General features: G+C 43.8%; 1 protein-coding gene across 2 annotated transcripts; it reads left to right on the plus strand.

The window, feature by feature from the left end:
- The first annotated feature begins 204 nt into the window (after window positions 1-204).
- On the plus strand, window positions 205-11436 carry CALM1 (calmodulin 1). 2 transcript variants are annotated; one of them, NM_001132283.1, is given in 6 exon segments: window positions 205-409; window positions 3214-3244; window positions 4415-4558; window positions 7030-7136; window positions 7547-7682; window positions 7858-11433. In NM_001132283.1, coding segments are annotated over 6 exon segments (450 nt in total). In that variant the 5' UTR covers window positions 205-406; the 3' UTR covers window positions 7887-11433.
- Window positions 11437-19820: the final 8384 nt, after the last annotated feature.

The raw sequence follows: 19820 nt of genomic DNA on the forward strand, positions 1-19820 counted from the left end.
AGCCTAGAACGCTTCCACTCCCCGATCCAGCGTAGGTCCGCCGCGACTGGCGCGCAGGGGGCGGCGGGAGGCCTGGCGAACCCGGGGGCGGGACCAGGCGGGCAAGGCCCGGCTGCCGCAGCTCCACTCTGCGCGAGGCGGCTCCGCCGCGGCGGAGGGATACGGCGCGCCATATATATATCGCGGGGCGCAGACTCGCCCTCCGGCAGTGGTGCTGGGAGTGTCGTGGACGTCGTGCCGTTACTCGTAGTCAGGCGGCGGCGCAGGCGGCGGCGGCGGCGTAGCGCACAGCGCGCCTTAGCAGCAGCGGCAGCAGCAGCAGCATCGGAGGTACCCCCGCCGTCGCAGCCCCCGCGCTGGTGCAGCCACTCTCGCTCCCTCTGCTCTTCCTCCCTTCGCTCGCACCATGGTAGGTCGGGAGTGGCAAATGCCGGCGTAGCAGCTGCCCGAGATTTCTTCCCAGATTTCTAGTTGTTTTGTTTTTTGTTTGTTTTTGGTTTGTGGAGGTTTTTCTTTTCTGAGTGTTACGCAGCAGCTGCGCTTAAAGGAGGTTGCATTTTGGATTTGCATCTCGGCGACCTCTGCCAGGGAGCTTCATTTATTGGTTCCCCTTGGAGCTGGACTTGTCCGTAGGCCGTCCACGGGCAGGGGCTCCGGCAGCAACTGCAGCGGGGCTTTCTACATCCAATCCCCCTGCCCCCCGCCCAGCCCCGCACCCACTGCATCCACTAGCGCCGCACCCGGGCTGCCTGCAGCGCAGCGTTTCGGCCTGGGAGCCGGGCGGGGCCGGGCACTAGACGCCCCCCCCCGCCCGCCCCTCCCCACCCCTCTTCTCCGCCGGCGCGAAGGTGGCAGGTCGGGCGGGCAGTGGAGAATGAATGGGCTGGAGCTGGCCGGTGGCGCACATTGTTCCGGCCGGGTGTTGAGGGGCGCAGTGAGCGCCCGCCACCTCCCTACCTTGGCCGGCCCTGCTGGGCGCCCTCCCTTGGTCGCTCTCCCCTCCTTCCCGGGGGGCGCGGCGCGGGCGTAGGCTGGGAAGGAAGGAGCCGGGGAAGGGTGGGGTTGGGGGCAGGAAGGCGAGGGGTTGGGGGCGGAGAGGGCGGAAGCGGCGGCCGGGCCGCCCTGCGCCCGGGCGGGGCCCTGCGGTGTGGCCGTGGCTTGTTCCTGCCGCTTTCGCACCCTGCGGCCCCCTACCCAGTGCAGCAGTGCGGGCGGGCGTGAGCCTCGGTGCACCAGGAGGCCTTTCCCGCGGGAGGCGCTCGGCTCGCGCTAATTGGGGCGGGGGGGGGGGGCGGGGGAGGAGAGAGCTGGCGCGCGGCTTGGTTTCCATTAGAGACGCGAAGTTTCTGCTCCGGGAGGAGGCGGCGGCGCGGCGGGCTAGTCGCCTGGGGGAGCAGAAGCGGGTGGGAGGTGCGGGTGGCCTTGGCCGCGGCCCTGGTGCGCGGGGGCCGGGGGTGGTGACCCTCCTGGCCGAGGAGGGGCGGCGTCCCGACGCCCGCTCAGGGGCCGCCTTGCCCCCCGCCTGCCCCCGGGCACGCGCCCTGCCCGGTCCCTCGCCCCGCGCCACTTCCAGTCCGGAGAGAGATGCCCTCCACGTTTCTGCTTTCTCTGCAGCCTCTAGATTGCCAGATGCGACTGTGCGCCTCGCTGGGTGTGTTTTCCACAGCCCTTTCCTCCTCGGCGTGCAGGGCTGACATCACCGACTGCGTTTCTGGTTTGGCGGGTGGGGAGATGGTTCCCCGCAGGGTTCTGGTACACCTTTGCCCCCAGGGCTAGCGCCATTTGGGGGAGGAGGATTTCGTTGTCGAGAAAGTTGGATGCCCCTGGTAACCCCTCTAACGAGAGTTTTGTAGTGAGGTGGGAGTGTTCTCCTCATAAGGTGACAGTTTCTCTTGCGAGGTGTGGCAGCGCTTCCTGTTGTACAAGACAGATGTTGCCTTGGCGTTACGTAAATGATCGTGTCCCATTTAAAGAAAGCCGATTTTTAGTGATTGAGGTAGAAAGAAAGATCCGTTTATAATTTGTAAAAACAAGTTTTCACCCAAAATCAATATATTGGAACACCATTCCTACTGTTAAAGTTTTCACTTAAGAGAATAAACTTCATCAGCTTTCTATTAGGACTTATTTTGTAATTGGCTTCTTAGGCATCCTTCTTTAAGAGAGAAATACACATTATTAGCTCTCCTTGAGATCTCGAGTTCCCTCGGCTGGAGGCACAGGTTCAGTGGAGACCAAATAATGCAAGTGAATTACCTTCGTGGCCATTACTGCCTCGAATGAAGTGTGTTTATTAAGAACAGTTCTTATGTCATTCTTAAGGTAGGTAGGGTTAATACTCTCCAGCAAATTTAGTAGATACTCTTTGCCAGAAAAGAGAGGAGTATATATAGTTTGATAATTATTATGTAGTTTTCTGTGTAATTTTTGCGTTTTGTAACACTTCATTTATAAGATGGTACCATTTTTTCCCGGCTTCTGAATCATAGGATAATTTGACCCAGGGCATTAGCCATTGTAATGGTAGGCTTTTAACAAATAACTGCCTAATTTAAAGGATTGGAAAGCATTTGTTACATGGAAATGAAGTTGGTGGCGTACCCAGTTGCCGTATCTTTATTTTTTCTACTTAATTATTTCTCATAAAATGGATGTAAAAGCCTGTTAATCCAACTCAATGCCATTATGTAACGCCAGTTTGGAGATTTCGAGGGACTGGAGCAGTGCTCAAGGTGTGCTGAAAGCCTGCCCCTGGATGAGATCTTGATCCTGGCTGTGGTGGCAGTGGCAGTGGGCTGGAAAAGGGGGACTGCGGTGTCCATGGTGCAGTAGGTGGCGCTCTTCTGTCTTAGAGCCTGCCGCCACTGCAGCTGGTGCTATGGGGCCTTCTGCCACTAGAGGTGCCATTTTTCACATGATGAAAATGGCCTTAGCCTAGTTAGATCGCAGAGCAAGCTGTAAGCCATGGGCCCAGAAAAGAAAACTTGAAGTGAGCAGATGTTGTCACTTCCTTGTAATCCTTTGTTAAAATATTATAAGGAGTTTTCTTTATTCTATTTACTTTCATTACATGACCGTGCTACAGGTTTCAAAGGATTTTTTTAAGATTGATTTTTGAAAGATCACAATATTAAAAGTATAATTGGAAAACCTATGTTGAAATCAACCAAACATGTCGTGGACTGAATGGTAACCTTTTCTTTCTTCATATAGGCTGATCAGCTGACCGAAGAACAGATTGCTGGTAAGTTCACAACTCCAAGGAGTCCCCAGAAGGCCAGAACTAGGCACTGACTCAGTTTTGGTGACTCCTCTGTTCCTCCCCTCTACAGTCTGGGCAGTTTTCTAAGAATTTATTTAAGAACAGTAAGCAGAAACATTGAGGTCAGATGTTATTCTTGCCAGTACTTTATAGATGAGGTGAAAGGAAGTAAAACTAAGGATGCCCACATGTTAAACTCTGGAGAATTTGACCATGTTTCACAATGTGCAAAGTTTGCGTGTGATTAAATTGTACTGAGCCTGCTACTCAACAATTTAGTTTACAATTCTTATGCCATGGGTCTTTCAGTAATCTGCCACGAAAGCTTGTGCTTGCTATCCTAAAATAAATGGAAATGGGTGAAAATGAGTGTTAGGACCACTGTAGTAATTGGGAAGAAAGTTACATTAGTTAAACTCTGTTGTCCAGGCTGGACTCCCAACTCCTGGGCTCAAGCAATCCTCCTGCCTCAGTCTCCCGAGTAGCTGGTACTACAGGCGTGTGCCACCACGTCTGGCAGATTTTAGCTTTTTAATATTCCTGGAGGACTTGTTTTGAGACTGTTTCTCTTTAGGAAACCAGGAATGTTTCTGAAATATCCTAAAAGTCATGTGGAGAGAGTTTACCTGGGAATGTACATTTCTAGTAACCATTTTATTTGTTATGAAATGAGGGATTCTTATGGCTTTAGAAATGTAATAGGAAGGGCCTTGAAGGGGGCACATGGACCAATCTTGTCAGATTGGATTTAGTCCCTTGAACCTGGGAGGCAGGGGTTGTAGTGAGCTGAGATTGCACCCCTGCACTCCAGCCTGGGTGACAGAGCAAGACTCCATTGTTTAAAAAAAAAAAAAAAAAAAAAAAAGATTGGATTTAGGACTAATTTAAGCATGTTCCAGCTTAGCCGCCTTGAAACTTGTGGGAATATTGTGGTGTGTGGCACCGTTTATTGGGAGCAGTGTTTGCTTTATGGGCTGCTGTATGAAGGCCAGTCCAACAGGACTATTGTGGTCTTTATTTCAGTAGATAAAGACCAGACTTCTGATACCTTGCACAACTTGAATGGCTTGCTTTGGCAAGCCGCTGGCAAATGTGTATTGTGACTGGGTTGGATAAAGACATTCATTCTAATGGGTCAACTTTTGTTTTCAGAATTCAAGGAAGCTTTCTCCCTATTTGATAAAGATGGCGATGGCACCATCACAACAAAGGAACTTGGAACTGTCATGAGGTCACTGGGTCAGAACCCAACAGAAGCTGAATTGCAGGATATGATCAACGAAGTGGATGCTGATGGTAAGAGCTTTAAAACCGTGAATGAGGGCCATTGTTGTGTGATTCAAGTTCAGACATGTTACAGGATTGTCTTTCAGTTCCCTAGAGCAAAGCAAATGTGCAAAGATCCTTTCTGTGGTTGCCTTAGGGCCATTAACAATTAAAATAGAAGATGATGGGCCTTGCGTCCATCCTGCTTAGTGTCTAGAACGTTTTCTGCATGGGATCACTATTTTTTCCTGCTTAGTGTGACCTAGAGCTCAAATTTTTTTTATTTTTATTTTTTATTTTTTTTTATTTTTGGAGACAGAGTCTCGCCCTGTCACTGAGGCTGGAGTGGCACTGGCGCGATCTCAGCTCACTGCAACCTCTGTCTCCTGGGTTCCAGCGATTCTCCTGCCTCAGCCTTCTGAGTAGCTGGAATTACAGGCGTGTGTCATCACACCTAGTTAGTGTTTTGTATCTTTAGTAGAGACGGAGTTTCACCATGTTGGCCAGGCTGGTCTCAAACTCCTGACCTCGTGATCCGCCCTCCCCGGCCTCCCAAAGTGCTGGGATTACAGGTGTGAACCACTGCTCTTGGCCGAGCTCAAAGCTTTTATCAACTGGCCCATGAGTCTGCACTGAGTCTTGAGGGGGAGGTGAAATTAAATAGCCATAGAAAGTGCTTTTTAACAAACTTACTGTGTTTAAAGAGGAGGAGGAACCCCCAGATGAAGTGGGTGACAAGCACTCTTAGAAGTTACCGTAAAAGTGAGTACAGTGTGAGCTGTAGATGTGTTTGCTGCAGAGGAGCATGTGAGGTTTGGAGGCGGATGTGTGGTGACTCTAGGGGATAGATTTGCAGAACCTAACAGAAAGGGAAGCTGTAAGGTGCAGGGCCAGAGGGAACCAGCAGTAACCCCGATAGCGGTTTGTCATCTGTTCCTCTGGACTCTACAGCAGCGGACAACAGACCTTTGATTGCTGATTTCCATCAGTAAGCAGGCTTTGAAGCACACTTCCCCACCCCTAAAAAAAAACCACGTATTTTGGTAAATCCTATATATATTCTAATGTACTATATAACAGTATAGAACATGATTTTTAAAAGATGAGTTGGGAGGAGAAAAGGGTAAAAGAAAAAATAAAAGAAGCGTTAAGAATAAACAATTGGGATCTAGATTTTACTTTCTAGATGATTGACTTGAAGGTGGTGTAGTAAAATCGCTTGTCTGGTCACAAACATTTGGAAGCAGAGCTTTTGATTAGGTTCTTTGACAAAGCTTTCAGCACATTAGAGTGGTTTTCACTAATAGTGTTTTGGAAAGAAAAGGTTGTCCATAGTTTTCTCTAGTTTGCTAAGATGATCAGCTATCTGGGAACATGGAGTAACTTCCTCTTGTTTGTGGGAGCCCTGGGAATCTGTGCCTGGAGAGGGGAGAAGTCTGTTAGGCTCTTGGATTGTGTGGAAGGAGGAGAAGTTGTGCCAGGCTACAGAATCCTGTGTTTGCACTGAGAAAACAGGATGGTACCTGACCTTCTCTGCATGGCTGTAAGATAGCTTAAAATAATTTCTTTTGTCTTTGATGAATATGAACAATATCTTAAAATTTTTGAGGCTAAAAAAGTCTTGAAGGGATCCCTGAGGTATTTTCTTTTAAAGGTACTGGTGAAAATGAGTAACTTAACCTAGGGTTTTTCTTTCTAATTTTATTTCCATTTAGTTCAGTTACACTGTTACTCTGGAGTGCTTGTCTTTGGGGGTATTCATCTCTTAGTTTTAAAGAGGAGTTGTTTGGAGTACTGGCCGTAGAACAGATTCTTCTGACAGTTCCGTAAGTGTTACTGGTCTGAGTTGTGAGAATGCTTCTGAGCTTTTCCCTTAATGGGAAATAAAGATACTGAGTTGGAAGAAAACAGGTGGCTAACCATCATAGCGTGGCTGAGAAATGATCCTGGAGAAGACTTGGTAAGACTTTATGGCCCATGCATGGCATAACAGAATCAATGTTCCTCCCTCATAATCTTTTCTCCTCTGAAACACTTTATACTCTTAACCTGCAGCTCAGTTCTAGGCCTTTTTTGCATTACTACCGTCAATAGCCAAGGCAGAGTGAGACCTGAGTGATTTCCCTAACTCAGGGATGGCAGTCGGGGGCGCTTTCTTCCCTCGGAGTGGAAAGATTCAGCCTGCGGAGTGGTGTGTGCTGTTTTTCTCTTGAATTGTACAGCCCTTCACGACCCTTCCATGGGCTCGAATCCAGATGTGCAGTTTCCTTTGTATAATTAAATACTATCCTGGGCACTGATGATGAGTTCGAGATTATGTGAAATTGCCCTGTGAAGTGTTTGAATGTTTTAGACCTGCAGATGATTGAACCTAGTAAAATAGTCTGCCCCTTTGTCCTAGTACATGTTTACCATTCTGTACAGTGGTTCTGAAATGATTACTGCAGAGCAGCATTAATGGAGTGCTTACTTTACATGAGCTTTTTGTTTTTTAATTCGAGGTAATGGCACCATTGACTTCCCCGAATTTTTGACTATGATGGCTAGAAAAATGAAAGATACAGATAGTGAAGAAGAAATCCGTGAGGCATTCCGAGTCTTTGACAAGGTAATCCAGCATCTACATAGCAGATGGTACTTACGTATGGCTTCTTCTGCTGTCACTTCTAAAAGCTATAATAATGTTATAGGCAGAAGACTTAAATCTAACTGCCTGAGCCTCTGATCTCACTTTCAAAAATCCTCTTTATGATAACCATATCAGGGGAGGGTAGGCATAATAATTAGGAATTTTAGACCATGTTTCTTGACTGTTACTTTGAATTCTTGTGAGCTTTTGCAAATCGTGTTTTCTGCATTAGCTGTTTGCATGTATTTAGTAGGTTAGAGGTGGGAACTACAGATCAGAGAATTGTTCATGGGAGCAGAGTTAGCAGTAACTTGAGAGGGCATAGCTAAGTCAAAGACCTACTTCCCCACACTACATCATTAGCAATAACAATTGCTGAATGTTCACAGGATGGCAATGGTTATATCAGTGCAGCAGAACTACGTCACGTCATGACAAACTTAGGAGAAAAACTAACAGATGAAGAAGTAGATGAAATGATCAGAGAAGCAGATATTGATGGAGACGGACAAGTCAACTATGAAGGTAAAACTAAATTCTTTGAGCTCAGTGTTTCATAGTCTTACCTTTAGGATCTGTAAGCAAGCCAACTGCTTCACTAGACAGCTTTTGACTTTATTTTATGTACAGTAAAGATGTTGTGTTCATTAAAGCTGCTTTCAAAGATAACCAAAAGTTACGATTATATTTGTCTTTTCAGAATTCGTACAGATGATGACTGCAAAATGAAGACCTACTTTCAACTCCTTTTTCCCCCCTCTAGAAGAATCAAATTGAATCTTTTACTTACCTCTTGCAAAAAAAAGAAAAAAGAAAAAAGTTCATTTATTCATTCTGTTTCTATATAGCAAAACTGAATGTCAAAAGTACCTTCTGTCCACACACAAAATCTGCATGTATTGGTTGGTGGTCCTGTCCCCTAAAGATCAAGCTACACATCAGTTTTACAATATAAATACTTGTACTACCTTAATGATAAGGACTCCTTAAAGTTCCATTTGCTAATGATTAATACACTGTTTGGGCTGGCCAGTTTTTCATGCATGCAGCTTGACGATTGAGCACAGTCAGGCCTTTGTATTAAAAATGAAAAATGAAAAAACAAATTCAAAGCCTATTCAAATGGGTTCTAGTTCAATTTGTTTAGTATAAATTGTCATAGCTGGTTTACTGAAAACAAACACATTTAAAATTGGTTTACCTCAGGATGACGTGCAGAAAAATGGGTGAAGGATAAACCGTTGAGACGTGGCCCCACTGGTAGGATGGTCCTCTTGTACTTCGTATGCTCCGACCCATGGTGACAATGACACACCCTGGTGGCATGCCCGTGTATGTTGGTTTAGCGTTGTCTGCATTGTTCTAGAGTGAAACAGGTGTCAGGCTGTCACTGTTCACACAAATTTTTAATAAGAAACCTTTACCAAGGGAGCATCTTTGGACTCTCTCTTTTTAAAACCTTCTGAACCATGACTTGGAGCCGGCAGAGTAGGCTGTGGCTGTGGACTTCAGCACAACCATCAACATTGCTGTTCAAAGAAATTACAATTTACGTCCATTCCAAGTTGTAAATGCTAGTCTTTTTTTTTTTTTTTTTTTTCCCCCAATAAAAAGACCATTAACTTAAAGTGGTGTTAAATGCTTTGTAAAGCTGAGATCTAAATGGGGACAAGGCAGGTGGAGGGGAGGCCAGTGTACATTTAAATGCCCACAGCCCAGCATTGGGTTTCCCTCCCAAGGCCCCAGCACCAACCTCTGAGCCCAAGACCTTGCCTGAAAACAAGCAGATACCAATTGCTTCATCCTATTTATGGACATGTAGGTCTAGTTGCATTTTCACTGGGGGGAGGGGGGAAGGTGAATTATGGTAACTTTTAATGATCTATTCAGACAGTAGAGCTCTTAAGGAAAAAAACCCACTTTCTCTCAAGCATGTATTTAGGGGTTGTTCTCAATTGTGCTGCTGATTACCTGTCTTATGTAACTACTTGAGACCATCTGCAAGAGACATGATTTAGTGTGTCTGTAATTCAATCTTCGCTGTGTGTGGTAGAAGCAGTAGTCACTTGTAAGCCAGTCTCTTCATGCCTAAAAGACACTACCAGTCACCTTTGATTCGCGACTTTTAATTTATGATTATACTTAGTCTCCTTTTACTTTTTTTTTTCCCAAGTTGACTTGACTTTGCTTTTTTCCCCCCAAGTAGAACTAATGCTAGCTTCCAGCTTGAAAGTAAAACTCCAGTGTGGAGTGAATTTTGTGTCTAATTATAAACCTGTAACCAAAACTCAGACATCTGGTACTGGTCTTTGCATTGAGATTGGTCCCTGCAAAACCCCTCTTAAAAGCATATTGCATTTAGTACAGAGCTCTTTTTTGAAATGAAGGCTGGAGATGTGCATTTTTCACGGTGTTAACTGGTTGTATCTTATTAGCAAGGAGATTGGGGTTTTGAGTGTTTGTGTGGGTGGTTTCAATTTGCCAGGGAACAGTGGCAGGCTGCTAGCAAGGCAGTGAGAAGCTCTTGGCAGCCAAATGGGTGCATTCAGGGCTGATTTATAGAGACCCTTGGCTTCTCCTTCTCCTACTCCCTGTCTTTCTGGCATTTTGTAGCTTGTTAGATTTTCTGCCAGAGGGGTGGGTCAGAGCAGTGGAGAGGAGACATCGCCCATGTGCTTCTGCTACTGGTCCTTGGCCTGGGTGGTTGGTAGAGGAGAGGTTGACACTATGAGCTAAGGGTTGGCTTTTGTAATTCCCTGAATCTGAAAGGAATGCCTAAGGATACCTTGGGGTTTCTCTTCTGGTGAGATAGAGTTCCTGGTTTGAGTAAGTTAATGTCCTGGATATTTCTTGTGGCAGGGGGTGGTCAAAGAGCCCGATTGGCTGACCCAGTCTCAGGCCTGTGGTCGATGACCTCTCGGTAGTTTCAAAGTGGGGCTGGAGGGGGTGATTTGACTTGTTTTTTTTGAAATGTAGCCTTCTAACCCTCAAGTCTTTTTAGAAGCTGGGTGGACTCTTAGTGGTCCTGCAGCCTATCCTAAAAGACTACCTTTGAAACAGGATTCTTGTATGACCAGGATCCTGTCTGGGAACCAGAAACCCTACACCCTCCCCCAGGGAATGCTGAGTTCCAGTTTTGAGCAGAGGTGAGGCAGAATCCACTGTAGCCTTCCCCCCTGGCATTTGGGGGGATGACCAGCCCAGGCGTTGGGTGTTAGTCTGCATGAGTTTGTGAGAGGAAATAGCTGGGTGTCTTGGCAGTGCCCTTGAAGTTGGTTAGGACCTTCCTGTAAACTCTTGCCCCTACTTCTAACTACTCTATAAATATATACATATATTTATATATAAAGTGATTAGTTGAACTGGCATCCTGCTTTAGCCTGAGACTTGCCATAAGAAACTGCTGAGTACTTGGCAAACCCTTTCATAGTTTTGTTCTCCATCTGTTTGGGGTAGGTGTTGAGCGAGGCAAATGGATCTCGATATTTCAGATGGGCTTTTGATGCACTGTTGCCAAGGAAGGCTTTTTCTGATTTTTTGACAAATGAATTTTTGCACACTTTCATTGGTGTCTTTCGGCAACTTACACACATTGAAAATGAGCTATTGTACATATTTTTATATTCTCTTTATAAATGCATGTCTGATTGTACTTGTAACAATATTGTAATGAACGGCTGTGCAGTAGGCCCAGCACTGCTGTGTCTCGTCAGAGGAATAGCTTACCACGAACCCCTCAGCATACTGGGAACCTCTTCCTGAACAAAGAATGTAAATTTGGTCAAGTCTACTCTTCCGTTCATTCAATTATTTTAAGGATTTGAATTATTTATTGTATATCCTAAATATATTTCTCCTTTGGCAGTGACTAGATTTCCACTAATGTGTCTTAATCTATCCCTCCAGCTGGCAGTTACTGTTTTTTTAATCCCTTGAAGTTGTCCTGTAGGAGACAGAAATTCTTTGCTGTCTGTATCCCTTGGAGTAAGAAGGTAGTGGCATGGGTGGAGTGTGTGTTCTTTCTCCAAATCTATTATGATGTTTATTAAACACTTCTGTAGCAAAGATGGTGGTAGTTCTTTTGTTACTGAAGTTGCCCTTCACCATGGCTATTTGAAAAGCAGATGTACTTGGACGTTTCTGTAAATCTTGAGATAAACTGTTTGGAGATCTAACCACCTCTCTGATGGGGGACCAACTCTATGGAAATTGTAAATAAGTTTTATTTATAAACCTGGCACTGTATTCAATAAACATTTCTGCAGCCTTTCATCTCTAACTGCGAACTGTGTAGGTTTCTAGCTTGCATAGCTTTCAATCCCTTTGGTCTCAACAAGATAGACCTGCCCTCAGATGTAAGTTCACTGGGTCTCTAGTACTGTGAGAGTGAGGGGCCAGAAATAACCATAGACACATCCCACAACAGCCTTACCCTAGTTTTAAGTAGTTTGAGTGTTAATAGCTGACATTTTAACCTATTCTCTTAGCCTACTAATTTGTCCATGCTTGCTTTTTATGAGGAACATTTACACCTTAAAGCTTAGTTTCCTTTTAACCCCAATCCAAGCCTCTTTAGGACTTGTATAAAGAAATACATTTTTTTCAGTAAGATGGGAATTTTAGATGACAAGCACATACCTTGGTTCATGTCAAGAGCGGGACAGCTGAGGAAAGTGGGATGGGATGCAACTCCAATTTAGGACCTTGGCATTGAAGCCTTCCCCTTAGTCAACACTGGCCCAGGCCCTGGTTCTTAGATGTAGCAGGAGAGGCCGCCTGCTTCTGCCCCCTTTGCTTCCAGAAAGGCCTTTTCCAGCTGCCTCGTGTGTTTCCCACTCTGCCCAGAAGGAGTGAGAGGGCTGAAAAGGGGGGCGGGATAAGGCCCTGCTTTCGACAGAAGGCTTGAGACACATCTCCAGGAAGCATTTAAACAGCCCCTCCTGCACACACGAGCTGGGACTACAAGGACATGGACATCACCATAGAGACGGCCCTCTGCTCTGAGGCTTTAGACCTGGCTTCTGGATTTGGTTCTGTCCCTCCAGCCTTAGGCAGGTTCTTTACCTTTCCCAGGCCTCGGTATCCTCCTTGGTAAGATCATATTGGATTTGGTACCTTCTGCCTGTGGCTTTCTAGGATTATGACCGACCCGGTTTGGCATCACTTTGTATTTAGATAGATGAAATTGCAGCCTAAAGGATGGGAGGCAAAGTTGCGTAGGAGTGCTGTGTCCTTTGAGATGACAAATGGGATTTAAAAATTCTCACCAGCTTCATGTTGGGGGTGGAGTGGAGGTTAAGCTTGCTATTAAGACGTGATGTAATATTGGAACCTGGGTCAGAGAAACTGATTGTTAAGTGACTTCCATTCTCCCAGGACGGAAATAGGAGGCTACCACTGGGCCTGTAAAGGATTCAGTCCAAATGACGTCATCTGGTTTTCAGCAGCTCCGGTTTAGAAAAACACACACACATTTCCGATTCAAGCTGAACTTTCCCGGGCACTGAGGGGCTGGAGCACCCAATGACTCAGGATGCCTTAGAAGGAAATAAAACATAAAGCTTTTTATAGCTTGGTGCTTCTCTCCCACTGCCCTCAACTCTCTGCCAAGGAGTGGGAGGAGTTAGCTCATGGACCAGAACTCCTGTTAAAGCCCCTGACCTCCGATTAAATCAAGTGGCAGTTTTCCTTATGAGAATTATGTTCTTTGTGTCAGCAACCTTAGGAATGAGTGTGAATTGACATATTCAGATTGTGGGATTTTTTTTCTCTTTTGAGGTGGGGTCTCATTCTCACTCAGGCTGGAGTGCAGTGGCACAATCACAGCTCACTGCAGCCTCAACCTCCCAGGTTCAAATGATCCTCCCACCTCAGCCTCCCCAGTAACTGGGACTACAGGGATGTGCTGCCATGCTCAGCTAATTTTTAAACTTTTTTTTTGCAGACACGGTCTCACATGCTGCTTAGGCTGGTCTCAAACTCCTGGGCTCAACAAATCCTCCCACCTTGGTCTCCCAAAGTGTTGGGATTACAAGTGTGAGCCACTGTGCCTTGGCTCAGATAATATTTCTTTTTTTTATGAGACAGAGTCTTGCTCTATCACCCAGGCTGGAGTGCAGTGGTGTGATCTTGGCTCACTGCAAACTTCGCCTCCTGGGTTCAAGCAATTCTCCTGCCTCAGCCTCCCGAGTAGCTGGGACTATAGGCGCACACCACCACGTCTGGCTAATTTTTGTATTTTTAGTAGAGACGGAGTTTCACTATGTTGGCCAGGCTGGTTTTGAACTCCTGACCTCAGGTCATCCGCCCACCTTGGCCTCTCAAAGTGCTGGGATTATAGTCATGAGTCACTGTGCCCAGCCCCAGATAGTCTTTTCAATGTCATATCTTAAAGTTTTATTTTCACTTTTACAAAGGCTAAAAGGAAAATCCAGAGTTTCCTCTAGCAACATAATTATTTGAACATTTTGTTACAACATGATCTTTAGATCCTGGCTGTAGGTAAGCATGTTTGCTTTTAAACTAATTTTTCATGTTGAGTCTTTGTATACCCTTCAAGTTGTGATTTTTTTTTTCAAGTTACTGCATTTTTTAGCAAAAGATAGATTTTTTCCCACATAGACATATCAGAATCAAGATTTGAGATAGATTGTTTTAAAAATGGAAAATAAGTAAAAAAGTAATTATAAAATCATATCTTAGTTAAAAGGAACAGGTCATATATTATAGGTAAAACTTCCTCTAAGTGCAGGTATCCATATCTGGTGATTCTCAAACTTGGAATACTTCTAACACTGGACATCTAATCCTGTTTCCACAAGGCAGAACTTGGGCTTTCTCCCTTTCAATGACAAGAAGTTAATTAATAGCCCATTCCCATTTTTTTTTTTTTTTTTTTTGAGATGGAGTCTTGATCTGTCGCCCAGGCTGGAATGCAGTGGCGTGATCTCCACTCACTGCAAGCTCGGCCTCCCAGGCTCACACCATTCTCCTGCCTCGGCCTCCTGAGTAGCTGGGACTACAGGTGCTCACCACCACGCCCTGGCTTGGTGAAACACGGGGTTTCACCGTGTTAGCCAGGATGGTCTCAATCTCCTGACCTTGCGATCCACCCGCCTCGGCCTCCCCAAGTGCTGAGATTACAGGTGTGAGCCACCGTGCCTGGCCAACCCATTCCCATTTTTACAAAAGCAATTTTCTGAATTTAATAGAAATGCTGTTGATTATTTAAAATTTGTGATGTCAAATGACCCATACCCTGTAAACTATAGTTGAGACTCTGTATTTCCTTTTGGAATTTTTTTCTCACCATATGGATGCAGAGATAGGGTTTACAACATGGGGTCCCACTGTATGTGTAAGTTTTTTTTTTTTTTTAAATAAGCATAATATTCTTTAGTATGTACAATTATATGTTGTATATATACGAATATATTACAATCTTCTTACTCCTTATACCTTTTTCTCCTCACGATATAATTTATGTACCATAAAATTCACCTTTTAAAATACACAATTTGGTGGTTTTTAGTATATTCACAGGGTTGCACAACCATCACCACTATGTAATTTTAGAACACTTTCATCACCCTGAAAAACCCTGTACCCATTGGCAGTGATCCCCATCTTCCTTTCTGCCTCCTTCCCCCCATCCCCTAATCCCCGGAAACTACTATATTTTCTGTCTCCATGGATATGCCTATTCTAGACATATATAAGTGAAATCATGTATTCATACTTTTTAAATCCTCTTTTTCACTTTTTTTTTTTTTTTTTTTTCTGAGACGGAGTCTCTCTTTGTTACCCAGGCTAGAGTGCAGTAGCCCAATCTTGGCTCACTGCAACCTCCCCCTCCCCGGTTCAAGCAATTCTCCTGCCTCAGCCTCCCAAGTAGCTGGGATTACAGGTGCACACCACCACGCCTGGCTAATTGTTGTATTTTTAGTAGAGATGGGGTTTTGCCATGTTAGCCAGGCTGGTCTTGACCTCTTACCTCAGGTGATCCACCTGTCTCGGTCTCCCAAAGTGCTGGGATTACAGGCGTGAGCCACTGCACCCAGCCTCTTTTTTACTTTTTCTACTGAACATTTCTCCATCGCTTTACATTCTTGAATATAATTTTTAAGATCTGGCTGTATTAATACAGCATTATTTACCTAACCAATACCCTAACAAAGGCCATTTGGCACATTCCCATTTTTCTTATTTCTCCAAGAAACATTCCATTTTAAGCTGCTTTAACTGTGAGCACATTCTTACTAGGCTGGAATCTGCTTCCTTTTAACCCCACCCATTGGTGCTACTGCAGCTTGGTGGTGCTAACACTGGACATCTAATCCTGTTTCCACAAGGCAGACCTTGGTCTTCCTCACAGTCACGGACCCCTCCCGACTTCTTTGTCAGGCTTAACATTTTGCTCCTTCTTTTATATTTTTTATTTTATTTTATTTATTTGTTTATTTGAGACAGAGTCTCACTCTGTCACCCAGGTTGGAGTGCAGTGGTGCAATGGCCACTCACTGCAACCTCTGCCTCCTGGGTTCAAGTGATTCTCCTGCCTCAGCCTCCTGAGTAGCTGGGATTACAAGGCCCACCACCACGCCTGGCTAATTTTTTGTATTTTTAGTAGAGATGGGGTTTCACTATGTTGGCCAGGCTGGTCTTGAACTCCTGACCTCAGGTGATCCGCCCACCTTGGTCTCCCAAAGTGCTGGGATTACAGGTGTGAGCCACCGTGCCTGGCTGGTTGTGTTTTTGTTAAGTGCACTGGTTTTGAGTTGGTTGCTCTTTCTTTTTTAAAACCACTCTTTGAGAGAAATCAACGAGATGTAGTGAAATTTACCCAGGCTGTGTATTCAAACATCTGTGTTCAAATCCTGGAATTACTGGCATGTGCCACCACACCCAGCTAATTTTTGTATTTTTAGTAGAGATGGGGTTTTGCCACGTTGGCCAGGCTGGTCTCGAACTCCTGGCCTCAAGTGATCTGCCTGCCTCTGCCTTCCAAAGTGTTGGGATTACAGATATGAGCCACCACGCCTGGCCTACAACATATACCAACTTTAATATGTAAGAACTGATGCAGGCATAGCATGAAAATGCATAAAGTAAGAATTAACAATGGTAAGAATAAGAAATCCATTATTATAGAGATTTTAATATACTTCTGGTAATTGAGAAATCAACCAGACTATAGATTTGAAACACAGAATTAACAAGTTTGATCTCTTGTATATCCATAGAACATTAGACCCAGCAGGTAGAGAATGCACATTTGAAATATTAAACATTAATCAGCACTATTATTAATCACAAATTAATAAACAATATATGTGGTTATAATATATAATTGTCAATACAAATATATAATTATATAAACAACAAATTAATGATATTAGTGTAATAAAATTACTAACAAATATCAATTAAGAAGATATTAATTAAATAGATAATTAGGATTGACTACCTGTTAGATCGTAGGGTAAATCTCAACAACTACTTTAAAAATCCTATCATATTGACCTAGAAAATAATTCCAAAAATATAACTTAAAAAATAACTGTTTAGAAAATTAAAATCCACTTCTAATAACACATGGGTAAGAAGAAATCATAATGAAGATCTAGAAAATGTTTAGGATTGAATGAAAGAAAATTCTACATTTCAAAATGAAGTACAACTTAAGTAGTACTTAGAAATGTATAGCCTTGGCCGGGTGTGGTGGCTCATGCCTGTGATCCCAGCACTTTGGGAGGCCAAGGTGGGTGGATCAGCTGAGGTCAGGAGTTCGAGACCAGCCTGGCCAACATGGTGAAACCCCGTTTCTACTAAAAACACAAAAATTAGCTGGGTGTGGTGGCAGGCACCTGTAGTCCCAGCTACTCAGGAGGCTGAGGCATGAGAATCGCTTGAACCTGGGCGGTGGAGGTTGCAGTGATCTGAGATTGTGCCACTGCTCTCCAGCCTGGGCAACAGAGCAAGACTCCATCTAAAAAAAAAAAAAAATGTATAGCCTTAAAATGCTTATAATGGAAAAGTAGAAAGGCTACAAATAAATAAGCTAAGCATCCAACTTAGGCTAGCAAAAGAATAGAATAAGCTCAAAGAAAATAGAAGGAAAGTATCAAGGATAACCACAGAAATTAATGAGAAACAAAACAAAGAAGATTGACACAGACAAAAAGTGGGCTCTTTTAGAAAACAGCATGGCAGTTTATAAAAAAAATTAAACATGGAATTACCATATGATCCAGCAATTCCAATTCTGGTTACAGACCCAAAAGAATTGAAAGCAGGGAATTAAATAGATATTTGTACACTTACGTTCATAGCAACATTTTTCAAAATAGGCAAAGGTGGAAGCAGCCAAATGTCCATTGATGGAAGGAAAGATAAAATATGGTATAGACATACAAGAAAATATTATTCAGCCTTTAAAAGGAAGGGAATTCTGACACATGCTACAATGCGGATGAATCTTGAAGACATGCTAAGTGAAATAAGCCAGGCACAAAAGAACAAATACTGTGTGATTCCATTTATATGAAGTACTTAGGGTAGTCAAATTCACACAGAAAGTAGAATGGATGGTTGCCACAGACAAAGGAATGAGGCGTTATTGTTTGATGGGTACAGAGTTTCAGTTTTGTAGAATGAAAAACTTCTGGGCCGGCTGCAGTGGCTCATACCTGTAATCCCAGCACTTTGGGAGGCTGGGATGGGTGGATCACCTGAGGTCAGGAGTTTGACACCAGCCTGGCCAACACAGTGAAACCCTGTCTCTACTAAAAATACAAAAATTAGCCAGGCATGGTGGCACATGCCTATAGTCCCAGCTACTTGGGAGGCTAAGGTGGGAGAATCGTTTGAACCCAGGAGGCAGAAGTTGCAGTGAGCCAAGATCACACCAGTGCACACCAGTCTGGGTGACAGAGTGAGACAAAAACAAAAACAAAAAAAAGCAAACTTGTGGAGCTGGATGGTGGTGATGGCTGCACAACAATGTGAATATACTTAATGTCACTGAGCTGTATACTTAACAATGGTTAAAATGATTAATTTTATGTGTTTTACCACAATTTTTTTTAAAGTCAAGAAAGTGATGAGAACATTACAGAAACATAATGTTATCCTGGAACCTGCTTATATTGCAGGCGATGTTTCATGTATCATTGATTATTTTCTCCTGTTATTGCATTCACTCATATGCTGTTTAATTATTATAGCTTTATAATAAAATCTAATTTCTGGTGTTTCAAGTGAAAAAAAGATTATTAGACAAACTTTAGGGAGTGCTAATTTTTAAAAAAATGTTTTTTTTTGTTTGTTTTAGAGACAGGGTCTTATTCTGTCATCTAGGCTGGAGTGCAGTAGTACAATCATAAACCAGAGATTTTTTTTTAAGTGTATTATTAAAAAGTTGATGTGGCCAAGCGCAGTGGCTCATGCCTGTAATCCCAGCACGTTGGGAAGCTGATGTGGGAGAATAGCTTGAGGCCAGGAGTTTGAGACGAGCCTGGGCAATATAGCTACACCCCGTCTGTAAAAAAAAATAAAAGAAAAGAAAAGAAAAAAAAAAGATTGATGCTAGTAAATATGAAGACGCATAAAATGGACAATTTCCTAAATTTCCTAGAAAATGGACTCAAGTAGAAATCGAAAATTTAAAACAAACTGTTCAAGAAATTGAAGCAGTAGTTTAAAATATATGTACTTGTGATGCATGCTTATAAAATGATATTACTTTCCCACTGAATGAGGGGAATCTTTGTCCCATCATTTTTTTTTTTTTTTTTTTTTTTTATATGGAGTCTCACTGTGTCGCCCAGGCTGGAGTGCAGTGGTGCGATCTTGGCTTACTGCAACCTCTGCCTCCCAGGTTCAACCAATTCTCCCACCTCAGCCTCCTAAGTAGCTGGGATTACAGGCATGTGCTAACACACCCAGCTATTTTTTTTTGTATTTTTAGTAGAGACATGGTTTCACCATGTTGCCCAGACTGGTCTTGAATGCCTGGCCTCAAGTGATCCACCCACCTTGGCCTCCCAAAGGGCTGGGATTATAAGCATGAGCCACTGCACCTGGCCAACTGGGCCATTCTTTCTGTCATCCCCATCCAGGTGCCAGACATGTGAGTGAGGCCATTTTGGATCCTCTAGACGAGGTCATTCACCAGCTGAATAACACCAGGTAGCCTCAGTTGACCCACACAGAGCAGAAGAACCATCCAGCTGAACTCTGCCTGAATTCTTCACCCACAAAATCACGAGATAAAATAAAATAGTGGTTGTTTTAAGCTCCATACCATAGGGAGTCCTCTGTTTTGAACTAATAGATAAAGCACTACTGAAAACAAAACAATTATCCCAGAGAATTAAAAAAAAAAATCACACTGTGACTTTTTACCTATTCTTGATAAATTCTTCCAGAAAAATAGAATTTAAAAAAGAGCTTATATTAAGACCAATTACCACACCAGATAAGAACAGAAGAAGGAAAAAAAATTACAGGCTGGACTTATGTACATAGATGCAAAAATATACAAATCTAAATATTAAACTTTCAGTGGAAGAATTGAGTCCCATGAGGGGAAGAACAGGCTAACAACCAAGCCCATGGAAGGGCAGATGTCCCGTGGCTTCGACTTTTCTGGAACTGAGGACT

Source organism: Pongo abelii, chromosome 15 (assembly GCF_028885655.2).
Source record: "Pongo abelii isolate AG06213 chromosome 15, NHGRI_mPonAbe1-v2.0_pri, whole genome shotgun sequence".
In the NCBI taxonomy this organism is placed as follows: Eukaryota; Metazoa; Chordata; class Mammalia; order Primates; family Hominidae; genus Pongo; species Pongo abelii.